At 34.6% G+C, this 26,486-nt stretch overlaps 1 protein-coding gene across 5 annotated transcripts; it reads right to left on the reverse strand.

The window, feature by feature from the left end:
* Positions 1–5,516: 5,516 nt before the first annotated feature.
* On the reverse strand, positions 5,517–24,620 carry LOC107040265 (dorsal-ventral patterning tolloid-like protein 1). 5 transcript variants are annotated; one of them, XR_001461004.1, is made up of 18 exons: positions 24,096–24,620; positions 21,707–21,767; positions 20,855–20,953; positions 20,395–20,496; positions 18,926–19,103; positions 18,197–18,223; positions 16,972–17,183; positions 15,534–15,741; positions 15,246–15,454; positions 14,233–14,464; positions 13,592–13,780; positions 12,698–12,943; positions 12,394–12,614; positions 11,713–11,895; positions 11,486–11,615; positions 10,855–11,042; positions 9,073–9,220; positions 7,869–7,953 (listed from the first exon to the last, which is right to left on the reverse strand). XR_001461004.1 is itself a non-coding variant. In XM_015260281.1 (17 exons), the coding sequence occupies exons 3-17, from the start codon at positions 20,943–20,945 to the stop codon at positions 7,628–7,630; spliced, it is 2,742 nt and encodes a 913-aa protein (XP_015115767.1). In that variant the 5' UTR covers positions 20,946–20,953; positions 21,707–21,767; positions 24,096–24,620; the 3' UTR covers positions 5,517–7,627. The 5 variants fall into 5 exon arrangements, 4 of the variants coding, with proteins under 4 accessions (XP_015115767.1, XP_015115768.1, XP_015115769.1 ...); XM_015260281.1 differs by lacking the exon at positions 9,073–9,220 and having other exon boundaries at positions 5,517–7,953; XM_015260282.1 differs by lacking the exons at positions 9,073–9,220; positions 24,096–24,620 and adding an exon at positions 23,502–23,548 and having other exon boundaries at positions 5,517–7,953.
* Between the last annotated feature and the right edge of the window lie 1,866 nt (positions 24,621–26,486).

Consider the following 26,486-nt stretch of genomic DNA (forward strand, 5'->3'; position numbering starts at 1 on the left):
TTTTTTTTTTTTTTTTTTTTTTTTTTTTTTTTTAATTTTGCTTACGTCCCGGTGGCTTGGCGCAGTGGGTAAGTTCGTTGCCTCACATGCGAAAGGCTTCGAGTTCAAATCCCGACCGGGTAGAATGGTGCGATCTAACCATTTAAAGTCTTGATCATCATCGCAGTATACCCTAATGGGGTCGAAACGATGTAAAATAACGATAAAAAAAAAATTTGCTTACGTTTTGAGTGCTGTATGCACTTTTATAATAATAATAAATCCTATTAAAAAAATCCTCGTAGAAATGTTTTCCCTTCTTTCCGATTTTGCCTAAGTTTTGAGTGATATGTGCACTCGAAAAATTAGAGGAGTGCATGCAGCAATCCTCTTATAAAAATTAAAAAATCCGCTTGAAAAATCCTCTAAATTTTTATTTTTATTTTTCCTAGATTTGGAGTGCTATATGCACTCGAAAAATAAGAGAAGCGCACACATAAAAGGAGCACTCGAAATGTAGGCAAAATTGGAAAAAAAGAAAGAAAAATTTTGAGTTCGAGTTTTTTTTGTTATTTTTGTTTGTTCATGATCACAAACTGACTGAAAATTGTTGTTCTGTCCCGAAATTTTTTATTATTAAAGTAGTTGGTTACTGTTTAGTTGATGAATTTCATTATGAATATTTTGATGTGGGAAAAATTTGAGGGAGAGGATTAATAATTCGTTGTTTAGAAGGGAGAGAGGAGAGAAAATTTATAGGATTTCTGCTTAAAGCATCTCCACACAATCAGTTTTATTGGATAATTGAAGTTTTTTATTTTTATTTTTTTTATTAGTTGATTGGGATTCGATCTTTAATTATTTAACATGTGGATCGTTCGATTGAAATTTTAGAATCTATCGTTGGAGTATATGAAATTGTCTAGAATGATCCCATGGGGAAATATTCCCCGAAGTATTTTGTGCAAAACACACTTTTTTAGAAATGAGAGAAAATAAAAATCCATGGAAATGTTTCATACACGATGAAGCATCCGTTTATAGTACAATTTATTTCCTCTAATTGAGAATTTTATTTAGTCAGTCGATAGTGAATTTATCGATAATAGTTGTTTTAGTTATTGCTTTTAATTCTTGCGTTTAACACTTTCTATTGCCATTTGTTTTTAGGTATTTTCCCCCCGGTGTTTGAGTATAAAGTACCTTACAGTAACGTAAAAGATATTAAGAACAAGATAAAATTTTCGAAATGAGAAATAATAATAAATGTAGAGCACTGAGGATAAGACTGATGAAGACTCGAAGTGAGAAGTTTTTATTGGAAAATGGAAATAATGTAGAAATTTCACAACATTTCGTCTTTGGAAAGCATCGATCAAGCGTGTAAATATTATTACTCTTTTGTCAGGTACAAAGATTGTTTAATTGACTCTAAAGGCATTAAATTATTTCTATTTATTTATTGAATCGTTCACGCATTCCATGATATCAACATTTGAAATTCAATTGTCTGGATGATGAAATTGTTGAATAATGAATGCACTATCCAGTCTTTCAAACGTTTTGAGAATTATTAAAAAAAAGGAATTATTTTATATCCAGAATACATGACTCTTTAATTAAAAACACATAAATTTTCAATTCATGAATTAATCTAATGAATTTATTAATGAATCAATATTCTTGAATCACAAATGAATCGCGAAAAAAAATAACAAAAAAATCATATGCTAATAGTGTAATATCTCTGATTCAAGAGTATTCTTTTTTCATGTTCGAACAAGGATAAAAAACCTGCCGTCTTATACGCCGATAAATTAATTAAAATACTCCACTCAAAGGAAACCGAATGAATCGAAAAAAATGTGATGCTGACAATTCGCTCAAAAATAACGGCCTGATGTGGACAAAGAGGCGGTGATTGTCGAGTGCAATCAGCTTCAACGAAAATGATTGACTAATCAAATTAAACTTTTCTATTCATCATATTTTTTCTCCAATTTTTTTGTACGTAGAGAGAGATGAACAGAGAAAAACGAAAATCATAATATATTCCATCGGACTAGGACGACCTAAGCTTATTAATTATATCCGCGTGTACGTACAGACGCACAATATTTTACGAAACATCAAATTTTGGTGGTGAATGAGAATCAATACCGGAGTATTTCACGTTCAATTGTAATAAAGGTAAATAGCTAGTAAGTAAAACGAATTAAAAACTTTTCTTATTTTGAGAATAAATGAATTTGAAATGATAAAAAAACGTCTGCATTACTCATGTAGGATAGGACCAAAATAACATTCTTCATGTGTTTTCGCACTGAATTTTTATTCTTCCTTCTCTTATTTACAATTAATAAAATTCTTTCACCCTCTCACAATGACTCACTCGCGAATATCAACGAGATATTAAATGCCAACGAACTTAACGATGAATTTCCTTCACATGTTCGACCCTGTCTCATCGACAATCAAATAACTCGAAATGTTCCATAAGTATGAGCGACTCGAGAACGAAAAAAAAACAGAAAAGAAAAATTCATTCGTCATTAAATTTTCTGTTTCGCCTAGTCGGTTCCCCACCGGCTACCAAAGCTCTATACAAATTTCATTTTAATCCTCATTTTTCCTAATGTACACACTCACCCATTCACACCTCCTCCGTTTACTTATCTCTAATTTCATATATAATATATATTTATATTTATTTATAATAACATTCCCCTCATTCTCCCAATAACCCTTGGCCCATAAATCGTAATGATTACTATTTTCGCTTTATCCGTAGTTTACGAGGAATGTGTACGTATAATTCCCAACGAATGCACCATTTAGTTAAACTCCATTCCAAAAAATTCATTTTTTCAATGAACATGATTAAAATTCCATTACAATCCGTGTATGAAAAAATTTGATAGAAAAAAAATCTAGTGCTTTCAACAGATATATTTCCATATAAAAAAACTCGTTCTGTTGCAATTTTTCAGTGAAAATTCTTGAACATAAATTTTCAAAATTTGCATTCTTGCGAAAAAAAATTGGAAAATTAAGACTTTTCTACTATTTATGTTTTAGTTCATCTCCATTGTTGTTAAATATCCAAAAATGTCAAGAGATATTGGAGAAAATGAAAACAATATTCATCTAATTGTCATTTTTCGATGATTCGTTGATTATTTTAGGGTCATCAGGCTCTGGAAAAATGCATACAAACAAAGAATAAATAAATACACCCGACTGTCACATACCTGTGCAATTAGATAAATGTTGTATTCATTTTCTCTAACGTCCCTTGACATTTTTGGACACTTAAAACTTTTTGCAAAACATTCATCAAGAATTCAATAGAATTATAAAAAGACACCTTTTTTCTTTGAAATTAATTCATACACGATCCTCAGGAATGAAACGTCCCATGTGATAACTTCAAAGCATTTATCCTCCCCCTCTCAATGCATCAGCATGATTATCACATTATTGTATTTAATCTCCCATTCAGCGAAAAAAAAAAGTGAATTGAACACAGTCGTTCGATATATCAATCAATAAGTCTTACTTGACATACTGCTTGTAGCTATATTTATATTAATTACCTATTCTTTCAGCATTTATTTAATCGATTTATTACTTAAGTAATGTATGTATATATTTTCAAATTCACCTTTTTGCATTTTTTCATTTTTTTTAATTACACTATAAAATGTGAAAACTTGCGCTTAAGAAAAATGTTTAAATGCGATGAGCAACGGAGTTCAGCTTTCTGTTATATTTTCATCAATAATTAATTCAATAATCTCATGTCACATTGTTTGTCTATTACCATTAATCTCTCACTCGTCACGCACTATTGGAAAAACTCAGGCGTTTGATGGCTCTTGTATCATTCAAACATGTGGGCAGAAAACACCAGTTAATTCAAATAGTATGTTTACACTTTTCTATTCAATAGTTCTTGTTTTTATTCTCCACACAACTATGTCTCTTTCTTATCCAGTGCATTAATGTCGATGGTACGATTATTTAAATTTATTTATCATAGTTTAGAATATACTTTGGTATAGCTCCAATGGCAGCGATTAATCTGAAATATACATATACTTGTGGATATCGTTACAATAATAATTATTTATCAATTTTCCTTTTATTCATTTTGGTATTATTAGGTTTCTTATCAGTACATACTGCGCTCTCTGTCTTTAGAATTTGGAAGATTGGCAATCAATTTGCATCGTTCATTCGTTTTATTTCTCTCAACTTTTCGTGATATTTCGGGGGATGGTGGGGTGATTTGTTGAAATTAATGGCAGTTTATTTCGGGAAATTATAAAAATAATGGTGGGGGGTTGTTCACTTTGAGTGAAGAAAATGTTGAATACACGGAGAAAAAAATCACACGGAAGATTACTGTAGTGTCTAGATTATTGGACAGAAAAATTCAAGTCGATTTGACTGTTGCTCAGTTTTCAAGGAATATCTCGGAATTTAAGGCAGATAGCAAAATTTTTGTCAGAACCTTTTTTGTAGAGCGGGTTAAGACCTGCAAAAAACGTAATTACGAAAATTTCGCTATCTCCCTTGGATTCAAAGATATTCCTCAAAAACTCAACTTAGAGGTAAATCCACATAAATCGTTTGTAGATATTTTTTCACAGGGTTTTTCTTGAATTTTTCGGTGATTGTTTTCTCGGTGTAGACATTAATAAATATTTGATTTAAACCGTTTCACCTCTTCCCTCTAAAAATGTGCGCAGATGAAGTTTCAATGAAATAGTATGGCCTTTAGCTATTTTGCGTAATTTTCGTAATTTCAATTCATTTTTTATAATTCTCTCTTGTTTACGAAAAATCTATAAACCCAGGCATCGCAATGAATACCTAATGAATGTCCAGATCCGACGAATGGACCCTGTTTACCTATACAAATCGTAGCAGACTATCAAATTCTACGCTATTGAAATTGTCTCGTTTATTTACTTCTTTCGTTTTCCTGCGGATGCAATTGTTACGTCATAAAGTCCCGTTCTGCGTCTCGTGAACTTATTTGTGCAGGGAAATGGTGTAAAGAATTGAGTCTCGCAGGAAAATTTCACGGGAAAACCTGGCGAATTCAATAGAAAATTCTATTGTATTTCTATTGAACTTCTATGGGAAATTCTATAAGTTTTTGTAATAGGAATAGGAATTCCTCGATGTGAATTCTTCATTTTTTTCATTCTATTTATCTTCGAAGAAGGCTTCATTGAAGAAAAAACTAAAAAAAGGAAATTTGAGCCGAGGATTTTCTATAGGAATTCCTCGTCAAGAATTCTCCAAATTTTTACCACTCAAATTCTCTCTTCCTTGAAAAAAAAACGCAAAAAAAATTACAAAATTTGAGCCGACGGATTTCTATAGAAAATATCTGAATAGATTAAGTTGCATAGAAAACTCGAATTCTATAGATTTTTTCTGTAGATTATTTTCCATTAAACATCTCTATTGAAAAAAACGCGCAAATAAGCGGCGGAAATTTCTAAAAGAATCGGCGAAAAATTAATATAAAGTTCAATAGAATTTTCTACCGAATTCGCTATATTTTCTATGAATTCTTTCGTACGTCGTTCAGTAGAAAATCTTTGCAGTCTCCCCCAAAATCCGAAAATAAATGGATAATTATTCGAAAATATGAATTACAAATCCCACTCCATCAAACTTACCTCTTTCTTCCACTTGTCCCCAAAAATTCGTTCAATCCGAGAAAGAAAAATGAAAATCTTTAGACCCTTAACGTTAAACCAACGCGTCTTACCCCTAAAATGCACACTTAAACTCCGGTTTTACAATGTTTCATTTTAATGATACCCCCTCCATTGCAGCCGCAACGCGCGATGAAAAAAGTCACGTGTTTTCAATGCAAAATAGACTGTAAGTTTTTATTTTTATCGCATTTTTACTTTGAACAGTATTTTTCGTTGTAATGGCAAAATATATCGCGTTCATCATTTTCTTCACAATAAAAAAGATTGAGTTGACGCGTTTTATTTCTTTGAATGACTCGCAGGTACCAGCCTACAATGTTCCTCCTTCTTATATCATTTATTACATTACAAAAATTATGCAATCATCTACAGATAAATCACGTGATTTTTCTCATCCAAAAAGTTTTCCCCTTATTTCGATGTTAATAATATTTTTTTTTCATTACTCCTTTTGTTGTTTTTTTTTCGATAATGTAAAATCCGAATGATGATCTAATGGTTTTTCATTAAATTGCGTGCCAATTATCTATGCTATGTATCACATATATGTAATAATACGTATATGTATGTACAGACATACAAGAATTATGCAAAATGTCTTTACATCCTCTCGGGGCGCCTCACAAACGTCTCTATCCATTCATGATTCCCCTGTTCCTCAAATGACGAGTGAATAATCTCCGGGCTATGATTACCCACTTGGCAATGACGATTAATACAGACTTGTGTGTGTAATTCTTCATGAAGTGGCACTGACTCAGCTGCCCAAATTTTTTTTCTCATCAATTTTCGTCTCTTTTTTCATCAACAACAAACAAACAACAATAACAACAAATTACTCATTTTTTTGTTTATAGGCGTCGATGATAAGAGCTGATGTTTCTTCATAATTTCGTTGAGAGGCCGTTGGAGTTAAAAAAAAATACTGAAATCCGGGGAAGACGTTGAGTCATGAATTCTCGGGCAAAGGGGGATGAAAAAATCTGAAAAATATCTTTAAAAAATGGTTCTTTAAAGATAGAGGCGAAGAGGATAAAGAATTCAAAGGAATGGTCGAATATACGGGGTGGGGAGGTCGCCATCTTTGAAGCAAGATGGCGGCGCCCACATTTATCAACCACCTCGTACTTTTGAAGATTGAAAAAAATTATGTGTTTTCTTCAGATTAATGTCAACTTGTTTCATCTAGTTGATAAAAAATGAACAAATTTTTTGAGCTATCATTCGTATTTTTAGATCTTCTTTTCACTGAGAATTCATGTCGCAAATTTTTTTCAACTCGTAAGGCCTCTCAATCAATAAGTGAGATGCGGAGATTTCCAGAGTTGATCTGAGAAGCAATATACAAAGATTTGGATATTCAAAATGCATCATCCCCTCATTTCACTAATTCATCGTGATTTTTAATTCAAAAGGGGATAGAAAAATATGAAAAATATCGTTAAAAAATAGTTCTTTGGAAGAAAGAGATGAAGAGGATAAATAATTCAAAGAAACATCTAAACAAGATGAACATAAAAAACAATAATTCATCCCCTTCAGATCACCCTCAACTCGCTCCATCAAATTAATAAAAAATGAGCAAATTTGTTCTGCTATTTTTCACATTTTTCCATTCTCTTTTGGCCGAGAACTCTTAACGCAAGTGTTCTTCACCCCCAAGGCCCCTCAATAAATAAGTGAGATGCGGAGATTTCCAGAGATGATCTGAGAAGCAATGTACAAAGATTTGGGCGATAATAATGCATAATTCGATCGCACTGGATTCCAAAAATTACCTTAAACTGCACAATCCCCTCATTTCACTCATTCGATTTAATCACTTTAGCGGAGATTCTGTGAGCAATGTCAATGATCCTATGAATTCTCCTGCCTTCAATGCGCGTAATAATAATGAAGCACAATGGTCACGGGCTTTCAGGGCTGCTGACCTCCTCCCCACAGACGTGTTCACTGTCGCTCGGTGGACTCGGTTGATCCAAATGATACTGATCAGTGTAATTGTGGCTGTGTCCGTGGCTGTGCATACTCGATGTACGCTGGGGTAAACTGTGATGACGATAGCAGTAGCGCACATCCTCGACTCGTTGCTGCATATCGTCAATGTGCACCTCTTGAGCACGACGTTTGAGCTTGCGATGACACAGGAGACAGATTAGCAGGGCTAGAGTGACAGCTGCTGCTGCACCAGCTGCCGGAATAGCGTAGCTCACTGGTGGCACTATTGTTGTACCTAAAAATCATCATTCATCACGCACGAAAAAATTTCATGGAAAAATCTTGCGAATTCTGGAGGAAATTCTATTGGATTTCTATTGAATTTTCTATCGTTTTCGGTCGATTCTATTGAAATGTTCAAGAGAAAATATTCAGCAGAAAAATTCAATAGAATTCGATTTTGCTACATAAATTATTCTATTGGGTTTTCTTATAGAATTTCCTCGGTTCAAATTTTATAAGTTTTTTTCATTCTATCAAGAATGAAAAATTTTTCTGCTTAACAAGAAGATCAAACAAAAAACTTGGAAAATTTGAGTCGAGGAAATTCTATAGAAAATATCTTATCAGAATAAGTTATATAGAAAAATCGAATAATATTGACTTTCTGTTGAATATTTTCTATTAAACATTTTAATAGAATTGGCCAAAAATTAATAGAAACTAATTCGCTAGATTTTTCTATTAAATTTTTTCATCCGTGTTGGGCTTAATCCAAATGACTTGATCATTTTTTAACATTTCGACATCATAAACTTCATCACCTCGCATTAGCTAACGACCGCAGAGGCCAATAACTTCGAAATAATTGAACTTCTGTTTAAAATTCTATTTCTTCTCGATTCTATTGATTTTTTCTACACAATATTTTCCATTGAAAAATTCTATTGAAAAAAACCTACACAAGCTGCGCAATTTCTCAATAGAATCAGCCAAAGTAAACAGAAAGCTCAACAGAAATCCAAAAAAATTTTCTACAGAATTCTCTAGATTTTTCAATGAAATTCTTTCGTACGTGACAAGTCACAGATTCTATTATCAAAATCGTTATGTAATTTTAATGGACTGGGGAAGTGCTCCAAACATCGAGGAAGAAGAGAAAATAGAACATTCAGATATCTCTGACGTGCACTTATTCTTAGACCAAAGCCAGTATCATTCAGATCAGATTATCCTCATGCAGTTTTTCTGTTGTTTTGGATTTATCATCGTATACCTGCGTATTTAATATTTACTCAAGTGTTTATTTAATGATTTATCGAATGCGGCATCAGCGGGCTGCATCGAGACTCCAGAACTGTATCGTTATACTGTTGAAATTGTTTTCTGATTGTATTTTTGTGAGTGGACTCACGTGATTCAAAGAAGAAGATTTGTTCGTGATAGAAGTCAGTTGGAAGGCGCAGGAAGGCCTCAGATGGTGACGAACACAAAGCACAGACAGAGAAGAAGCATGTCAGAGAGTCCAGCCAGTGCTGGTGCCAGTGGGGCTGATGCTGTACCTGCGAGAGACATCACAAGACCATTCACAAACCCCCCATTTTTGGTTAATGATTGACGGTGTTCTGCAGTGTCACCTCGAGCTCTGGGTTTTCTTCGTTAGTTTGTGATGAAGATTTGAGATATTAATGCTGGTTTATTTTTTAGATTTTTTATTGCCCGGGGATAATACATGCTTCGTGCAGTTTATGGGGACTAGACATTTAGGGGAGGCATCGGTCGAGGAAGGAGGCGTTCATTCTTGCATCAGGGGGGAATTCAAAATTTTTAATTGAGTTTTGTTGCGAAAATCGAAATTGTGTATTCAATTGATTGAATTTCTTTGAGTTTTTTTCTTTAAATTTACTCGTTCTGTTATGTTTTACGAATTATGTGGCGTTAATGATGAAAATTGGAGATAAAAATGAGTCATTCCAGATCAAAAATAATTTTCAATGGAATAATCATCGTTGAGATGATGTAACTGATGGAAAACATTGATTTTCATCGATAATTGACTCATTTTTAGGGGGATGTTGTTGAGTTCGTTTGAGGGAGAATAAATTCACTGAAAATCCCAGACGGTGGGAATTCTCTAAAATAGAGAATAATAGGGCTTAATCGATTAATCAATTTTTACATAAAGATCCAACCTCATGAAGCCAATTGCGGAAGCAAATTTAACTCTCCAGAACTTGGAAATTTCATGAAAAATAGTAGTAATTTTTAGGACAATGACATTGAATTTGATTCAGAAGGGAAAAATCTTGAAATTCCAATTAGTTTAAAATTCCCAAGAATTTAAAAAAATCATAGAAAAATCCCGCGAATTCGCTGGACAATTCTACTGAAACATTCGATGGAAAATAATCTATAGAAAAAGTCAATTGAATTCGATTTTTCAATACAACCTATTTTATTGAGATATTTTCTATGAAATTTCTTCGCCTCAATTTTTCAAAGTTTTTTTTGTTTGATTTTCATGATGAAAAAAAACGAAAAATAGAATGACAAAAACTTGGAAAATTTGAGCCGAAGAAATTCTGTAGAAAATATTTCAATAGAACAAGTTGTATAAAATAATCGAATTCTATAGAATTTCCTTGGTTCAAATTTTCTATTGAACATATCAGTAGAAATCCAATAGAATTGTCTAGCGAATTCCCTAGGTTTTTCTATTAAATTGTTATCACCTGAATTTTCTTGGTTTCTATGAATTTTCATGGAATAATTGAGCTAAAATTGCCATTTTCGAACTATAATGCGCTGAAAATGTAATATTTTCCGATATCATATTATTTCCGTGATATTCACTATCCGTTGCCATCCCAAACTCACTCATTACGCCACGTACCGAACGAGACATGTATCCGGAGGTGATAGTCATGCACTTCATCATTATAAATACCGAGATACTGTTATTAATTAGACATGGAGGGACACACAGTCGTTATCATAAGAAAGAGGTGTTCAAAAGGAGAGATTACAGATGCCCGTGAATGCTAGACACAGCAGAGATAGTAAAATAGTCGTGAGGCATTGAGGACAACAGCGAAAAAACGTAAAAAAATATACGGAGATGTTGGTATTATTTTTAATATTTGAGTTGTCAATTGCCTTAGATTAATTTTTCGTTTACATTATTTTCATGACTCACAGTTGTCCTCGTCGGACCCGTCTTCAGGGCCGCAGTTATCGATATTATTGCAACGAAGTGTTTCGGCAATGCAGTATTTGCTTTTTCCACAGTTAAATTCGTCGGGCTCGCACTCTGGGGCGAGGGATACTTCTGTCCAGACGGCACGGAAACCGAGTTGGCCTACGGCTTTGTCGGACGATATAAAACTAGAATGAGGATTTAATAGTTGAGAAATTCTCGTGGAGAGAGGAAGAGAGGAAATTTAATGAAGAAACAGTTGATGAAGTCCAATGAGGAAAATTAAATAAATAATTATTTGGTGAAGAGGAGGAAATGAAGAAATCTTTCATCATTTGATCATCAAATGATGAAACTATAATGAAAAAAAGTGGAATAAGGGAAATTGAATGAAGAAAATAGAATGTGAAAATAATGGATAAAGTCTAAAGAAGAAAATGAAATGAAGAATCATTTAATAAAAATGATAAAGTGAATAAAATGAAATAGATTCAAAAAATCAATGAAGAAATTTTGAAGGAATCCCAGTGGAAAAAAAATGAATAAAGAAATATGTAAAGGGTTTTTATGAATGGAAGGGATCACAGAAGATGAAATCATTATTCATTAATTCATGAATGTAACGAATTACCTTAAACGCATGTTATTGTCATCTGACATGTAGCTCCAACTAACTTCCGTGGGCTTTCCACCACAGAGTTCGATTGGAGGTGATGTCAGTGAGAACCACATGCGCAAAACAGCCGCTGGACAGCCTCTCGCTGTGGAAAAATACCAATTCCACGTTAGGAATATTAGAAATGCCAGTGGCGAGGAGAGAAGAGTATTGTTCATTAATTATGACTTGTATTATTTTACCAGACTGCTCGCCCTCGACGGAAAACAACTCGAAATTGAGCAGTATCCTGTGATTGGGACGCACACTGATGAACCAATTGCACGTTTTACTCGCCATGTGCTTCGGTGGTCCGTCGTATTTATCCGGAAAATTTGGGCTCGTTATCAAGCCATAGTCGAGGCTACTGATATTTGCGCCACAATCTGTTCAAGGGGAACCGGTAATTAATAATCGTTAGTTGGGCATTGGTGAATTTTTATTGAAGAAAAGAGAGTTGCAGAAAATATTTCTTCAATTTTTTTTTCAACATAATGCCGCAGTGAATGAAAAAATTCTACATAAATTCTGTGGAGTTTCTATGAAAATTCTGTATATTTTCTATGGCAGATATAGAGAAAATTTTTCCTCGTGAAGAATTTTTTCTTGCGAAAATTCTCCTCACAACACAAAAATGTCTACCAGAGGAAATTATTCAATAGAAAACAAACAAAATTTTCACCGAAAAAATGTTGTTACGCCCAAAATGCCTCATAAACATTGAAATTATTCAGTTATTCATCGCGAAAAATTCTCCACTCCTTCCAGTAATATTAAATTTGATGAAAATATCATCAGAATAAATAACAATTGTTATCATTAATCATTAAAAAAATTAAATTCCATAACTATCATTGTTATCTCTACTATTTATATTATTTTACCTCCGAATATAGATTTCGTAACTTCGAACGTATACCGTGCCTTGAACCCACTATAAACGAGTTCCGAGTCGGAATGAAGTATAACTTTGAGACCGAGAGCCCCAAGATTCGATTCCACTGGACCTGGCGCCGTCATCCAGCAATAACGCCCGATCAATTTCTCAGTGTTATCGCGATACATATTGTATATTTCCAACCAGTCGTCCTGACACACTTCCGCACTGAAAGAATTTGACAATGCCAAATTGAAAGGATGGTATCGTAAAATTGGAGATTTTTTATGAAAGACATTATAGAGAATTACCCATAATGTCCAACAGTTAAATTAACGTTGCTCGTTCGGACCTTGAAATGATCAAATACGAGGGTAACTTGTTCGTTTGGCGTTGCCAAAAATAGATAAGTGCAATTTGTATCGCTTGGATAATTGCTCGGATATCTCGGGGAATTGAATTCGCCCTTTTTACGGGAAGAACTGCGATACGTAAATGTGCAACTGCCGTCTGGGGCTGCTGTGCCTGGGATCTTGTATTCTGTTTCGAAACTGTATCTGGAGATTGCAGATTAATTTTGGATTATTATAAATTTTGGGAATACTTCATGAAATCACGAATGAACAAATTGAACTGAAAATTCTTGTTTCTGTATTTTTTGAAATTACAAAATCAAAGAAGAAACACTTCGAAAATTAATTTGAAAACATTTTTTTCAAACAAAATTTCTGTTGAAAAATTCCATTCTCTCCATTATTATTTGAGATCATCTTGTATAAATATTTTTATTTTGTGGAAAAAATTGAAAATTCTGAATTTTTCTGCTGCGTGTTGTTAAATTACAAAATCAAAGAGAAAAGACTTCAAAAATACATTTGAAATCCCTTTTCAGGAATTACATAATTTCAAATGAGTTAAATTTTCTTTCGAAATTTATTCATACGTGATTTCATTGATCAATATTAGCGTGAGACTCCCTGCAATGATTTCAATCTTCACAATTGACATTTTTCCCATTAAATTCATTATAATTTTGTCAAATTATTGAACAATCGATAATTCATTTTGACTCAATTAATTATTCGTAGCTAAATATCAACTTTAAAATTGGAAACAATCGAATTGAAAATGGAATTATCAGAAGACCAATTTCACAACAAAAAAATCTCCACTAAAAAATGCTCAATTTCCGGATTCATACGTACTTTGCTTTGAAACCACGACCCTGCTTGGACTCACCACTGCTGAATACCATAACGAGTCGCGGTCCATCACTAACTACTTGGCTCGGATTGCTTTCATTGCCGCACATCTCGTAATCGAATTTGTCATATGAGTCTGTCGCCTCCTGGCCTTTCAAGTAGATCTTCAGATAACCGTCTGTACAGGCCGAACTATAAATTCATTGAATCATTTATCATCTGTGTTATTCACTAAACTCAAGAGACAATTCCAAATTTGACAATTTATGATTTACATGACACATGAAACACATTTTTAACTAAAAAATGAGTCAATTTTGGACATATTTTATTGTAAATTCTGTATTTATTCATTTCATTCTACATTCAATTTTTATTATGGATTCTAGAGATGAAATTTCTATCAAACTTTAAACATTCAAATTTTAAACAAAACTTAACGACTTATACAGCTATAATGCATTGGTAATGATGCTATAATGAAGAGAAAAAAAAAAAAGATATGAGAAGTAAAAAAAAAACAATTATCTATAATTATCATTTAATTGCAAGTTTAATTGAACGTTTCAACCCTTGAAATTGAAATGTAATTATATCGGAATGTTAAGAAAATCGCAACAATGCTCTGAATCCGAAGCACTTACTCTCCCTTGGCCTCCCCTTTCGTGATGTCAAAAGTCTGAAATTCAAGCCTGACACGTTCAAGATGCTGGGAGTCCTGCATTCCATAAATGAAGTAACGACAAACGACCTTCGGTATGTAAGGATAAGGATAGTTGGGGCTGACGACAGGTCCCGAAGACTCCTTCATACTAAGTATTTTCTGATCACACTCGGATCCCCGTATGTGCATTCCCCCTGAATTGTTTATGAAATCTGCAAAAATAAATATTGCAGGAGAATTTTCACTATCTGTTATAGACAAATTTTTCTACCGGGAAACGTGAATTTTTTTGTCGAATAATTGTCCTACGTATGAGTTTTCTTGCTGAAAAGAAAATTTATAGAATAATTTTATAGAACAATTTATAGAATTCTACAGAAAGTCCTTGCCCCACTATTGCTACGCAATTCTTGGTTATAGAATTGCGTGAAAGCATGGTTATAGAAATTCTATAGAGTTGCTATATAAATTCTATAGATTTTTTAGGTAGTCTATAGAAAAATATAGAGCACCTATAGAAATTCTATAGTTTCTATAGCAGCTCTATATAATTTCTGTAGGTGCTTTATATTTCGATCTGCTATGGAAACTATAGAATTTCTATAGGCGCTCTATATTTTTCTATAGACTTTATATATGGCCTATATAGAAGTTTTTGAGTGTTGTTATGGGAGCCCCATAAGATTTCTATAGAAACTATATACGTTTTATATGGAAAGGCTATAAGATTGCTATATCAATTCTATAGGGAGATGGCTCTATATAAATCCTATAGAAAAAACTGCAGTATAAAAATCTCTATATATTCTATAGAATTCCTATAGAGAAATATTCCTGCTGAAATCATTCTATAGAAAATTTTCCAACATGAAAAAATTATTTGTAAAAATTCTCGCAATTCTCCCTGAAAGAGTGAATTTTTGCATCAAAAAGTCTCTCTTCCCCCGGAAAAATTGTTTCATACACAAAGTTCCTCATAAATATTGAAATTACCTAATTTAACAAAACCCTCGGAGAACTCAAAGATGCCTTTGAAGCCTCGATTTTGGGTGTTAGCTGTGCGCTGAAGGGTTACAAAGAGCACAGTGAGATTTGCCTGTGATGAGTAGAGAACGAGATTACGCTGTTGACCGCAGTAAGTTCCAATTACAGGGGCCGACTCGTCCAGGCCATCGAACACCTTCACGTAATCAAAAGGGCAGCTGAAATGGAATTCCCATGTTACCACCAATCTAGTGTCGATAAATTGTTCTGGATGGTGGAGGTAAATTTATCACGTACTGTGGACCTCCGAAGAAGAGATCAAAATCCCGGAACTCGAGTCTCACCCTCTGGCCACTGTTACCCATGAATTTGTAGGTGCACGCGAGATTTTTAGGATAAGTTCCAGGGTATGTTGGTGATAGGATTGTCCCGGTACGCTTTATGGTGGAGTTCACCACGAAGGAGCATGGTGTACTTGGTGCTGGTGTACCGACTTCGTATTCAGCTGGTGAATTGGGGGATAATTATTGGGCTGTTGATTTTTTTTTGTTAAATTTTGTGCGTCAGGAGGAAGGATTTATTTTAATCGAATAAATGGGTTTACTCGAGTGAGTTGTTCATTTTTCACGGATGAAAAAAATTAATAAAAACACCTAGCGAATTTGCTAGAATATTCTATTGGCTTTCCATTGAACTTTCTATTAGTTTTGACAGATTCTATTGAAATGTTCAATAGAAAATACTCTATAGAAAAAGCTAAAAGAATTCGGCAACTTATTCTATTGAGACACCTTCTATAGAATTTTCGCGGCTAAAATTTTCCATGTTTTTTTGTTTGATTTTCTTAATGAGAAGGAAAGAAAAATAGAATGAAAAAAACTTGGAAAATTTGAGCCGATGAAATTCTATAGGAAATATTTAAAGAGAATAAGTCATAGAAAAGTCGAATTCTATTTATTTTTTCTATTGAATATTTTCTACTGAACATTTTCATAGAATCGGTCCAAAACTATTAGAAACGTCAATAGAATTTTTTAACGAATTCGCTAGGTTTTTCTATCAAATTTTTGTCATTGAAAATTCACAATTTGATGAAAAATCAATGGAGACTGTAAATTTTAGTTCAATTATTTCATGAAAATTAATAGAATTTTGCGTCATTTGGCGCTGAATATTCACAACTTTTAAAAATTTTTATCAATTGATAATTCCACTGAAAATTCAAAGGAATTGAGAAATTCTCACTGCAGCTAAAAAATTTAATTGAATTTCCAGTAAAATATGAAATTCCATGATTTTTTCTCCGTTGAATTGAATTCAAGAAATCAAAATCAGAAAATTCAAATTTTCATTAAAACTCAAATTTTTATTCACATGTAATTTATAGATTTAAATTAGAACGGACGTTTTAATAATCCACATAAACTCCCATCTGTTGTAATCATAAATTGCTTCATTCAACATTAATAAATTCTTCATTAATAATTAATTTCACATCATCCCAATAAAGCGCAGTTGAAGAGAAAAAATCACACTGAAAAAATCCCGAATTGGATTAATGACATTTCACTCTAAAATTCCAAACTCCGGTAATTATCCGATGAAATGTTAATCAATCCCGACGCTGCATGCCATTGCCCTTCTGAATAATTGAATTTCTCCCTTGGAAATGGTCATAGCCGCGCCGGCACAAATTGAGACAATCATAAATTCCATAAAAAATTCATAAACTCACAGGCGTTGATGAAAGAGTAACGACCGCTGAAGAGAGTCGATAGTGTTATATTCTTATCCGTGAAGAAACTGAGGGCAATCCCCTGATACATTGACACGCGTCGTCTCGGTGGTATTGGACCGCAGTAACGACCACCGAAGGGTGTCTCTATCAGCTTGGTAGCATTGTCTGAGCGTATCTCCGTGTATACATCCATGTACTCGTGAAAACATCTGGAAGAATTCATCGGAAAACTCGTTAACTGTTACATTTGACACACAAAAAACTCTGGGGAAAATCAATCACCGATTGGAGAGCCTCGGGGTATATTGCCCTTTTTAATTGCGCCAAAAAGATATTTTTAAAAATGTAATGGTAACATTCTTCTGAATTTTATTGAAAACGTTATTTATTATGCGGAAGTATTCAACAGAAGGTATTTTTTCATGAGAAAATATGGATTTCAATTTTTTTATTTGTTTTATTCCCTTAAAATTCAGGCTTAAATTTTCAAAGTGCAGAATAATTAGGGGTAGAGAAATGAAAATGCATCCCTTTCATTATGCGCTTTTTCCTGCCAGATTCGATATTCTTTTTTTCAATTAATTGTTTATAACCGTTCTCATTGCGAAAAACAATGCGATCGATGAGAATCATGTGTCCCAATTTATCAGCTGTTAAATTTTCATATTACAATAAATGATTTGCTCATGTTCTAATTCCTACGCTCACTGAATAAGATTTTAATCATAATTACAATTCAATTCCTTCTAGAATACACTTTAGAGTGTGAATTTCTGGAATTCAATTTTTGTTGATACTCTGGTAAAAGTGCAGAAGAACTCGAAAATATCTTTTATAAAACGTAATATCTCCCGACTTCGAGAATTGATTTCTCCCCGTTGTTTTTCATGTGAATTAATCTCCTCCAAACATTCATGGAACGAGGGACTAACGTCGGCATTCGACTGGACTCTATTCTCTCTTCATCCCAAGAAATGAGAATGAATGCATAAATTATGAAAACCAATCTTCGTATGTTTCTTTCTCATGCATTCGAACACACATAACGACATCAAAACGTATATTCAACATAACGCAATGTATTCCATTACAGTATCTGCGGTTGCCCCTGAATTTTTCAATTTTCATTTCAATATTAAATTCAAATGTCCGTTTCAGTCGTTTTCCGGGGGAGTGAGAGCTGGAGGTAGTGTATTAGGTGTGGGAATACTGGAATACTCACGCAGGTAATTCCCCAACAGCAGCTCCACTGCGAGTTCATCCCAGGCAGCGAACACAAATCACATCACGTATTTACGTAATTTTTTTTACGTTTTTTTTTCGTTTTGGCTTTGGGGGATAGATTTTTTTCGCGAGGCATTTCTGCGATTTGCACATTTAGTTGGGCAGTCTACAAGCGTCGGGGCGGGTGAATCGTCTAGTGGAAAATTCCGTGGGGGCTCAGACAGTCCGAAAACACTATTTTGTTCAATGAATCATTGACTTTAATTTAAAATACATCGGCACAGAAATTCCATTCGGAAGCTACTAATTTAAAATGATAAGTTAAAATAATATGTAAAAAAAAAAAAAATAATAAGTTACTAATTTAAAATAATTACTAATTTAAAACTAAACTAAAAATATCTCAATAAAATAGGTTGTATAGAAAAATCGAATTCAATAGGTTTTTTTCTATAGAATATTTCCCATTGACTGTGGAATTTTTCAACAAAATCGGCTAAAAACAAAAATGCAATAAAAATCCAACAACATTTTTTTAACGCGAAATTTCGAATTTAATTTTCGAAAAATGACGAGAAAATTAGTGACCTTTGAAATTAAAAGAATAAATTTGAGGCTAGACGATTCCCTCATAAAAAAAACGCATGGAAATTGTAACAAAATTAATTGTAATTCACATGCAACATATAAACTGAACCTAAACTCCTCCAAAACTCGTTGTACTCACTCTGGAGGAGTGCCGCGAAGTGCGAATGAAGTGAAAACAACCTCGACCCGTTGATGTGGAGCCGCGAGGAAAGTGTAGACACACTGCTGGGATTCACCTTCTGGATTGATCAGAGTTGGCGCGTGAAACGTGCCATTCTGCGATCCACCAGGTATACTGACGAATGTTTGGTCGCACCCTGGGCCGAAATGACAGCATAAAATTGCCGCATAAAAATTCCAGTCATAGAGAAATAAAACTTGAATTGCCAAGAGAAATGAAGACAAAACCCAAGAAAATTGCAACGAAAAACTGTTCAAAAAATTCTCTATCTAGCATCAGCCTCTCAAAAAAAATCCTTAACGCTAAAATGTTCCACACAGAATCCAAAAAGTCCATAGATGTACTCACATAAACCGACGATCTTGAGTTTTAGAAACAAAAACCATCTCGAGAAAGAAAAAAATTATCGAATTGATTATTGAAGTTTGAAATTTCCAGAATTTTAAAGGCTTTTAATAAATCGTGAATTTGATTTTCATTTTCATTTCTACTTAGATTAAATAAATAGCTTTTAAATACGAACAATTCCGTTTTAATCCACATCAAAACTTCGTTAATTAAAAACAATTCAACTTCTATTTTATTTATTTTATTTCGGTAAATTATTTATTTCGAATAACTGATTTGATCTAATTAAAACATTATCATCGATGAATACATGAGTTTATCAATTTCCAAGGGAAACATTGTTGAAATGCATACAAAATTTTCAAATTATCTCAATAACGAATAGTTGAAGGGGAACTCAATAAAAAAATTCTAAATTGCATTCAGGACAGTTCAATCTAAAATTCCAAACTCTCGTAACTATCCGATAAAATGTTAATTAATCCGGGCACTGTCCAGCGCCCAAAAAGTCCACAGATGTACTCACATAAACCTATAATCTTGAGTTTTAGAAATAAAAATCATCTCGAGAAAGGAAAAAAATTATCGAATTAATTATTGAAGTTTGAAATTTCCTGAATTTTTCAAAGCATTTAAATATGCACAATTTCTTTTTAATCCACATCAAAAAAACTTCGTTAATTAAAAACAATTCAACTTCTATTTTATCTATTTGATTTTGGTAAATTATTTATTTAGAATTACTGATTTGATCTAATCAACACATTATCATCGATGAATACATGAGTTTATCAATTTCCAAGGGAAACATTATTGAAACAAATAAAAAATTTTCAAATCACCTCAATAACGAATAGTTCAAGGGGAACTCACAGCAAAAAAATTCTAAATTGCATTCATGACAGTTCAATCTAAAATTCCAAACTCTCGTAATTATCCGATAAAATGTTAATCAATCCGGGCACTGCCCAGCGCCCAAAAAGTCCACAGCTGTACTCACATAAACCAACGATCTTGAATTAAAAAAAAATCATCTCGAGAAAGGAAAAAAAAAATTATTGAATTGATAGTCGACATACTTGGTGTTTTGGCAGTGGTGATGGGTCCCGGTGGTGGTGGTGGTGGCGGTAGGGATGGTACGTAGTCTTGCTGTGGCAGTGGCACATCAATTACCTCGCGGCCTTTTCGTATTATAACAATAATCGTTTACAATTGATTAATCACACGAAGATTGTTGTCGAAGTTGGTGTAGTCAGAGTCGTGGGGAAGAGTCGTGTGTTTTAAAGCAGATAGAAGATGACCCCCAACCAACGTATGATTTTTGTCCACCCCCACCGGGAACACACCGCACCATTATCAATTGAAACACGCAATTATCCATTAAATCAAATAATCAATAAATCATTTTTAACATTGAAAGTTATTTCCTAAATTCTCTAGTGCTTGTAAATTTACAGAAAAAAAAATTAACAAAAATATGGAATCATTGTTTTTTCGAATTCAGTTGACTGCTGTGATTTTTGTGATGGGGATACTGACCTGCGATTGAGTGTGGGTAGAGTAACAACAGGATGATGATAGCAGGTGAGACGAAACTACTCCCAGAGGCATGCCACAGTACTGAAGCCATACTGTGTCCTAAAAATAACGTTGGAATATCGATAATCAGGCTCATTGACCTCGTTATTGAACAATAACCTCTTCTTATTACGTGCATTACCCCTCACTTTGTCTAACAATACTTGGGGGTGGGGAGGTAATTGTATAAATTGGATGAGATTGCTATTATTCGTTATCAGGTGAACACTTGAAGGATGTGTTGTCATTTCAGGGAATTTTAGGCACTGAAAATTCATAATTTGACGAAAAAATCGGTGAAAACTGGGCAGTCTAATGTTGTTCTAATGGTTAATTATATTAAATAAAATTGATATTTTAGATTGGATTTAATGGTAATGAATATTGAATAATATGGGTATTCAAAGTAAATCCATTGAATTTTTACGGAATTTTGGTATTGGAAATTCACAATTTGATGGAAAAAGTCAATTTCAGTTGGATTATTTCCTGAAAATTATTAGAGATCAATAAAATATCAGTAAATATTCATGTTTTTATTGAAAATGAAGGTAAACTGGAGAATCTAGTCTTCCAGAAGCTAAAAAACAGTAATTCCACTGAATTCTCATTAAAGCTGGATCTCCCATAGATTTTTCTCCCCCAAATCGAATTCAATGTCGCTCTCCTCCAAATAACTTCTACATTCCAACGTTTTGTGAAGTTCCGGATCCAGTAATTGACTTCATGCCGTTGGCTCTTAACGAAATAAAAATAAAAACAAAAAACAGAAGAGAAAACGGAATTAACAGTAAAATTAATTGAAAATCTCACCATATCGTCAGTGTCTATTCCAGGTCCAGGAAGAACGAGGAAATCCGATACCGCAAATCATCTGAAAACGTCAGAAACCCCTCAATTTAAACGTCAATTCACGCGTAAACTCCATGAATCGTTGGGTTTGTAAATAGTTCAAGTGTGCACGGTTTTTCGGGCAAGTGGTCTTTCCGGAAACACCTGAGCCGTGCGTCGTAGGTCGGGGTGAATTATAGAGTGCCAAAACCCACCACGCCCTCGACCGGTTACACGCACGCCGCCGTTTCCACCCCCCCACCTCCTTGTCAACCCCCTCCTTTATCTTATTTTTATGCTCCACTCTCACATTTGCGACTTTGTTTTCATATTCTCACTTGAGTTAAGCACACGATGAGGGATAAACAAGGGATAGTTCATTATTTGTGTACGAGTCTAATGAAGGAGTTATAAATGCTCTATTCAATTTTTATTTTTTTTCATATTTAAAACGATTTGAAGAGTTGAAATAATAACAAATTGTGAGGGAATAAAATTTTAGAATTAGGGGTTTTGAGTTTTGAAAGGGTTTGGGAGGGAATTGGGAGAAATGATTGCAAAATAGATCGTTACGTTTGTTATATTTTAGAAGAAATAGAGTCCGTTATTCTTTTATTAATCTAAAGAATGAGTTATAAGTGGTCTATTTCCATTTTTAATTTGTGTATTTTATTTAAAACAATTTGAAGAGTTGAAACAATAAAAAATCGCGATAAAGTAAAATTTAAGAAGTGGGAGAATTGAGTTTTGAAAGGGTTTTTGTTTCCACAGCTTAAAAATTTACTACTAATTTTGAGTTTCATTGATAAAAAATGCGAAAGTGATTTTTATAAGAATTGGGAGTTATGATTGACAGAGGGATCGTTGTTTTCATTACATTTCAAGGAGAATAAAAGACTGAATGGACTCATTATTCCTTTGAGAACGTCATGACTCGATAATAAATGCTCTACTCCAATTTTCAATTTTCGTTTTGTATTTAAAACACTTTAAACAATTAAAATAATCAAAAATTGCAAGAGAATAAAATTAAAAAATCGGCATTTGCGTCTCCACAGCATTAAAATTCAATAATAAATTCTTATATTCATTGATGAATAATGGAGGAGAGATTTCGATAAGAATTAGTACTAATGATTGTAAAATGCGTCTTTATCCTCATTATATTTAAAAGGGAATGACGGATAGGGGAGTCCATCATTCGTTTAAGAACCTGATTAATGTGTAACAAATGCTCTAATTCACTTGTCCAATTTTATTTCATATTGAAAACAATTAAAATGATAAAAAACTGCTAGAGAATAAAATTTACGAATTCGCAGATTCTAGTTCTAAAGGCTTTGCACGTTTCCACAGCATCAAAATTAAATCATAAATCGTTATATCCATCGATAAATAATGCGGAAGACATTTTAATAATAATTGGTCCCAATGATTGCAAAATAAATCCTCATTTTCATTAGATTTCAGGAAAAAAGGGATACGTGACTCTATCATTCGTTTAAGAACCTGATAAATACGTAATAAATATTCTAGTTCACTTTTTCAATTCCATTTCATATTCAAACCCCTTTAAACAATTGAAATAAATAAAAACTGCAGGAGTATAAAATTTAACAATTTTCAGATTCGACTTCTGAGAGGGTTTTCGTGTCTCCATCGCCCCAAAGGTCCCTAATAAGTTGTGATATCCATCAATAAACAATGCGGAAGAGATTTCGATAAGAGTTGTCCCCACTGATTGGAAAATAGCCACGCCCAGCGGAATAAAAACTACCTCATACTTATATGCAGTAGAAAGTGGACGATTCTCCCACGGATGCTTTTCTCCACCATCCAATAAATATATTTTTATCCCTCCTCAACTTCCTGATGATATCACGCATCGATTCCGGTGAATCGCCCTCACTGGCCCCTCGAGAAGTTCCTCAATCCCAATTACCGACCAATAACGCTGACAGCCTTAACTAACAGACTTTAACTTTTTAAAAAAGCCTTTCCCCATTCATGCCAACAGCAACTGAAAACATGGCCGATCCCATGTGCAGGCTCTCCCCCAATTTTCCACCGATAATTAACAAATTGCACACGAAAATGCGGGGAAAATACGACTGATGAAAACGGAAAAGTGGAATCCCATGAATATTCATACGAAAACAGTGGAAATGGTACGTGCTGTGTGAGCCACAAAGGGCGGGGTAATAAGATCCGAACCGCGCCCATGCGCTTGGCAGAGGATGCCACGGATATTGGTCAATAGTTAGTCTCTTTTGTCCGAAAACACGGGCTAATTTCGCAGCACCAAAAGCCCCCAAAACTCTCTCAAAGACAAATTGATCAAAAAAATCATTTAAAAAAATAGTGAACGTACCGTGGGGCTCTGCTAGGCATGTCTGTGTCCCTTTAACTGGCACATATGTTCCCTCGGGTTGTGTTCGAAGCTCTCGGGAACAAAAAATCCCCGAACAACTGATTAATCGTCCTCAGGCGTTAATTTCCCTGCGACATTTCGGTCTGTTTTTACTAATTTTTATTAATTTGCTGACCCTCTGTTGTTGTTGCGACTTGAGATGGGTTGGATGGTTATTCTTGTAAAAGTGTCTTGAATGATCTCGAGGGTTGAGGGTGAGACAGTCTGTTGGCAAATTGCGCACGCTCTACTTCTCTTTGTCCCACTCCTCAGGTTCCGAGTGTGTCGCGTGTTGTTGCTGCAGCCCTCGTATTTTAACGGGTTTTCAAGTCCTCGTGGGGTGATTTTTGAGGCTTTACTGGGTCCTAACAAGTCTCGAACACGTTTGGTACTTGCCACCGCGTAGCGAATTGTAACCAGAGTGCCGTCCGGGGTGGCCTTCGCGAACGAGACGACGTTCCATGGACGAAAACACCGCGTACTCTCTCTCACACGGTTCGGGGTATTGTATGCCTCGAGATTCATGGGGGGGATTGTTAGTGATGTGATGGGGGGCCTTGCGCAGGCGTTACCGCCACCCCCACTTTCATCCCTCACCCTAGTTGGGAGGGACGCGAGCGGGCGGCGACTACAGAGGTCGCGGGGGGGTTGTTGATGGGGAGAAATGCGGGGCTTTTTTGAATTTCGGGGAGGTTGGGGTCTTCGGGGGGCCATGGCGAGGATGTTTTGTCGTCAGGGCGGGGGTGAAGGGGTTCGATGGTCGTGGGAAGAGCGGTTTTTTGGAGGATTCTCTGAAAAGGGGTGAACATGTCTGGAGGAAGATAGCTTAAGGAATTTGTTCATTTTGGGGTAATTGAGTGGAGCAAGTTAAAAGTGATTTGGTGAAGATGAAACATTTTGAGGGATGTTTGAAAATGCGAGGTGGCGGAGCGCTGTGGGCGCCGCCATCTTGCTTGGGGCTTCTAAGATGGCGGCGATGCCAGCTCAATGGCGCCAGCGGCCGGGGATACTCCCGGGGGCTTCGAAGATGGCGGCATTCCCACCTCGTATTTTTAAATATTTTTATAAATTATTTATCTTTGTCAGATCACTCTCAACTCGTTTCATCCGGTTTCTATAAAATGAACAAATTTTTTAAGCCATCACTCAGATTTTTCCATCCACCTTCGGCTGAGAATTCATGGCGCAAAGTTTTCCCCGCATTTCAGTACTTATTTTCAGTCTTGAAACCTCTTAATTATTCAAGATCAATAATTAACTAATTCCAGATGAAGGATTATTACAAATGAATAAGTTTGTTCTCTTTGTTTAAACAATTTTTTTTCATTGTTTAAAATATTTATTTCAACTATTTCCCAAACAATAAACACAGCAAATAAATTAATAATTCATATCTTTCCGTGCGGAAACCCCCTCGAATTTAAAGACCAATCGAAGCTCGAAGCAACTTCTCTCTATTCAGTCCCGTAATTTATGTTTACTGCAGATTCTCGGGACGCTTGTCCTTCCGTTTTCCCGTTATTCCTCTTTTTCGATGGGAAAAAACGGACGATAAGCCCTCGGTTAAGTGGGCCACCGATGCGCAGAGAGGACGACACAGTTTCACAACTCCGTGCCCTCAGCCCCGTATATATGCGCCAGACACGATACAATATTTCTTCAATACTTTTTCCTCCCTCCGATTTCTTTTTTCCTTATTCAGGTTTTTAGTGTGCTCGAGAGAAGGTTCGTTTGACGACACACCCAGGAGGGTGGGAGTCCCAGGGGAGATTACCAGGCCATGAGAAATTGCAACACCTGCGGTGAAAAGCGGAGAATCGCTCTCCAGGGCAGTCATCCCTGGAACTCTGTATTTTTCATGCGGTAGAATTGGAGATATCGGGGCAGAGGGTTGAGTAGTCAGTAATTCCGGGCTTCAAGAGAGGTATAAAAACGGCCCATTGTCGTAATCGTCAAGGGTTGAATAATAATTCCATGCTGTAAGAAAGGTAAATTCACGTGCAACTGCAGAATACAACTTGGTTCATACACAAAATCTTTGACAAGATTTTTTTTTAATTTCCATCGTTTACTTTTTCGTAAAAAAAGTCCTAACGACAAAAGTTTAGTCGTTAAAGGGGAAAATCGGTAACAACTGTTATAATATCATCATTTACTTTTTCTTTAAACTTCATTCTGCATCGCTGTTTCTTTTCGTCGGTGAATCACTCGTTCAATTACGTGATTTAATTAGTCGAAACCAAAATTACGGGCGAAACATACAAGGAAAGTAGAAACGAAGCAATTTTCCCGGTGCGATCCATGGAAAAGTAGTTGAAGAGAAAAAACTTTTTTTTAAATCGTTGAGGAGAA

The sequence above is a fragment of the Diachasma alloeum genome, unplaced genomic scaffold, assembly GCF_001412515.2.
Source record: "Diachasma alloeum isolate Michigan unplaced genomic scaffold, Dall2.0 Dall_scaffold_00326, whole genome shotgun sequence".
NCBI lineage: Eukaryota > Metazoa > Arthropoda > Insecta > Hymenoptera > Braconidae > Diachasma > Diachasma alloeum.

Excerpts from the sequence above, each read along its gene's own strand:
- LOC107040265 (XM_015260281.1), bottom strand. The coding sequence starts at position 20,945 with ATGGCTTCAGTACTGTGGCATGCCTCTGGGAGTAGTTTCGTCTCACCT. Across the intron at positions 20,497-20,854 it reads CTACCCACACTCAATCGCAG|GCCGCGAGGTAATTGATGTG; the intron begins GTCAGTATCCCC and ends TAATACGAAAAG. Across the intron at positions 7,954-10,854 it reads CGGGTCCGACGAGGACAACT|GTACAACAATAGTGCCACCA; the intron begins GTGAGTCATGAA and ends GATGATTTTTAG.